This window comes from Penaeus monodon, chromosome 23 (genome assembly GCF_015228065.2).
Source record: "Penaeus monodon isolate SGIC_2016 chromosome 23, NSTDA_Pmon_1, whole genome shotgun sequence".
Lineage (NCBI taxonomy): Eukaryota > Metazoa > Arthropoda > Malacostraca > Decapoda > Penaeidae > Penaeus > Penaeus monodon.
The window spans coordinates 39,547,485-39,547,805 of NC_051408.1; the positions used below are offsets into that span (position 1 = coordinate 39,547,485).

The window sequence follows — 321 nt, forward strand, 5'->3', positions numbered from 1 at the left end:
CTGTATAAGAATAATTACAGAAAGAAAAATAGCAATGACTTTGATAATAAGATCATATCTTAAAAAGAAAATCCATACTTTCATTAATATTAACGATCACAAAAACGACTAGAATCACAGAAAAAAACAACAACAATTTCCATATTTTACCAAAGGATTCAGAGGAATCATTTCGAGAGAGTTCTTTGCAGAGGAGACGACCCAGTGACCAAATAGTGTGCCCGGTCGCCTACTGTCGGGTATTTATACTGGCCCACATTTCCTCTAGGCCTTGAGGGTTGCCACTGTCCATAATATCACCCATTAGTTATGCAAATAGCG

General features: G+C 36.8%; 1 protein-coding gene across 1 annotated transcript in view; it reads right to left on the minus strand.

Moving 5' to 3' along the window:
* The window catches only part of LOC119588416 (glycine-rich cell wall structural protein 1-like), a 1,478-nt gene extending 1,277 nt beyond the window's left edge, over positions 1–201 (minus strand). The window contains 1 exon segment of the mRNA XM_037937089.1: positions 151–201. Coding sequence (XP_037793017.1) covers positions 151–171 — 21 coding nt within the window. The 5' untranslated portion in view covers positions 172–201.
* Between the last annotated feature and the right edge of the window lie 120 nt (positions 202–321).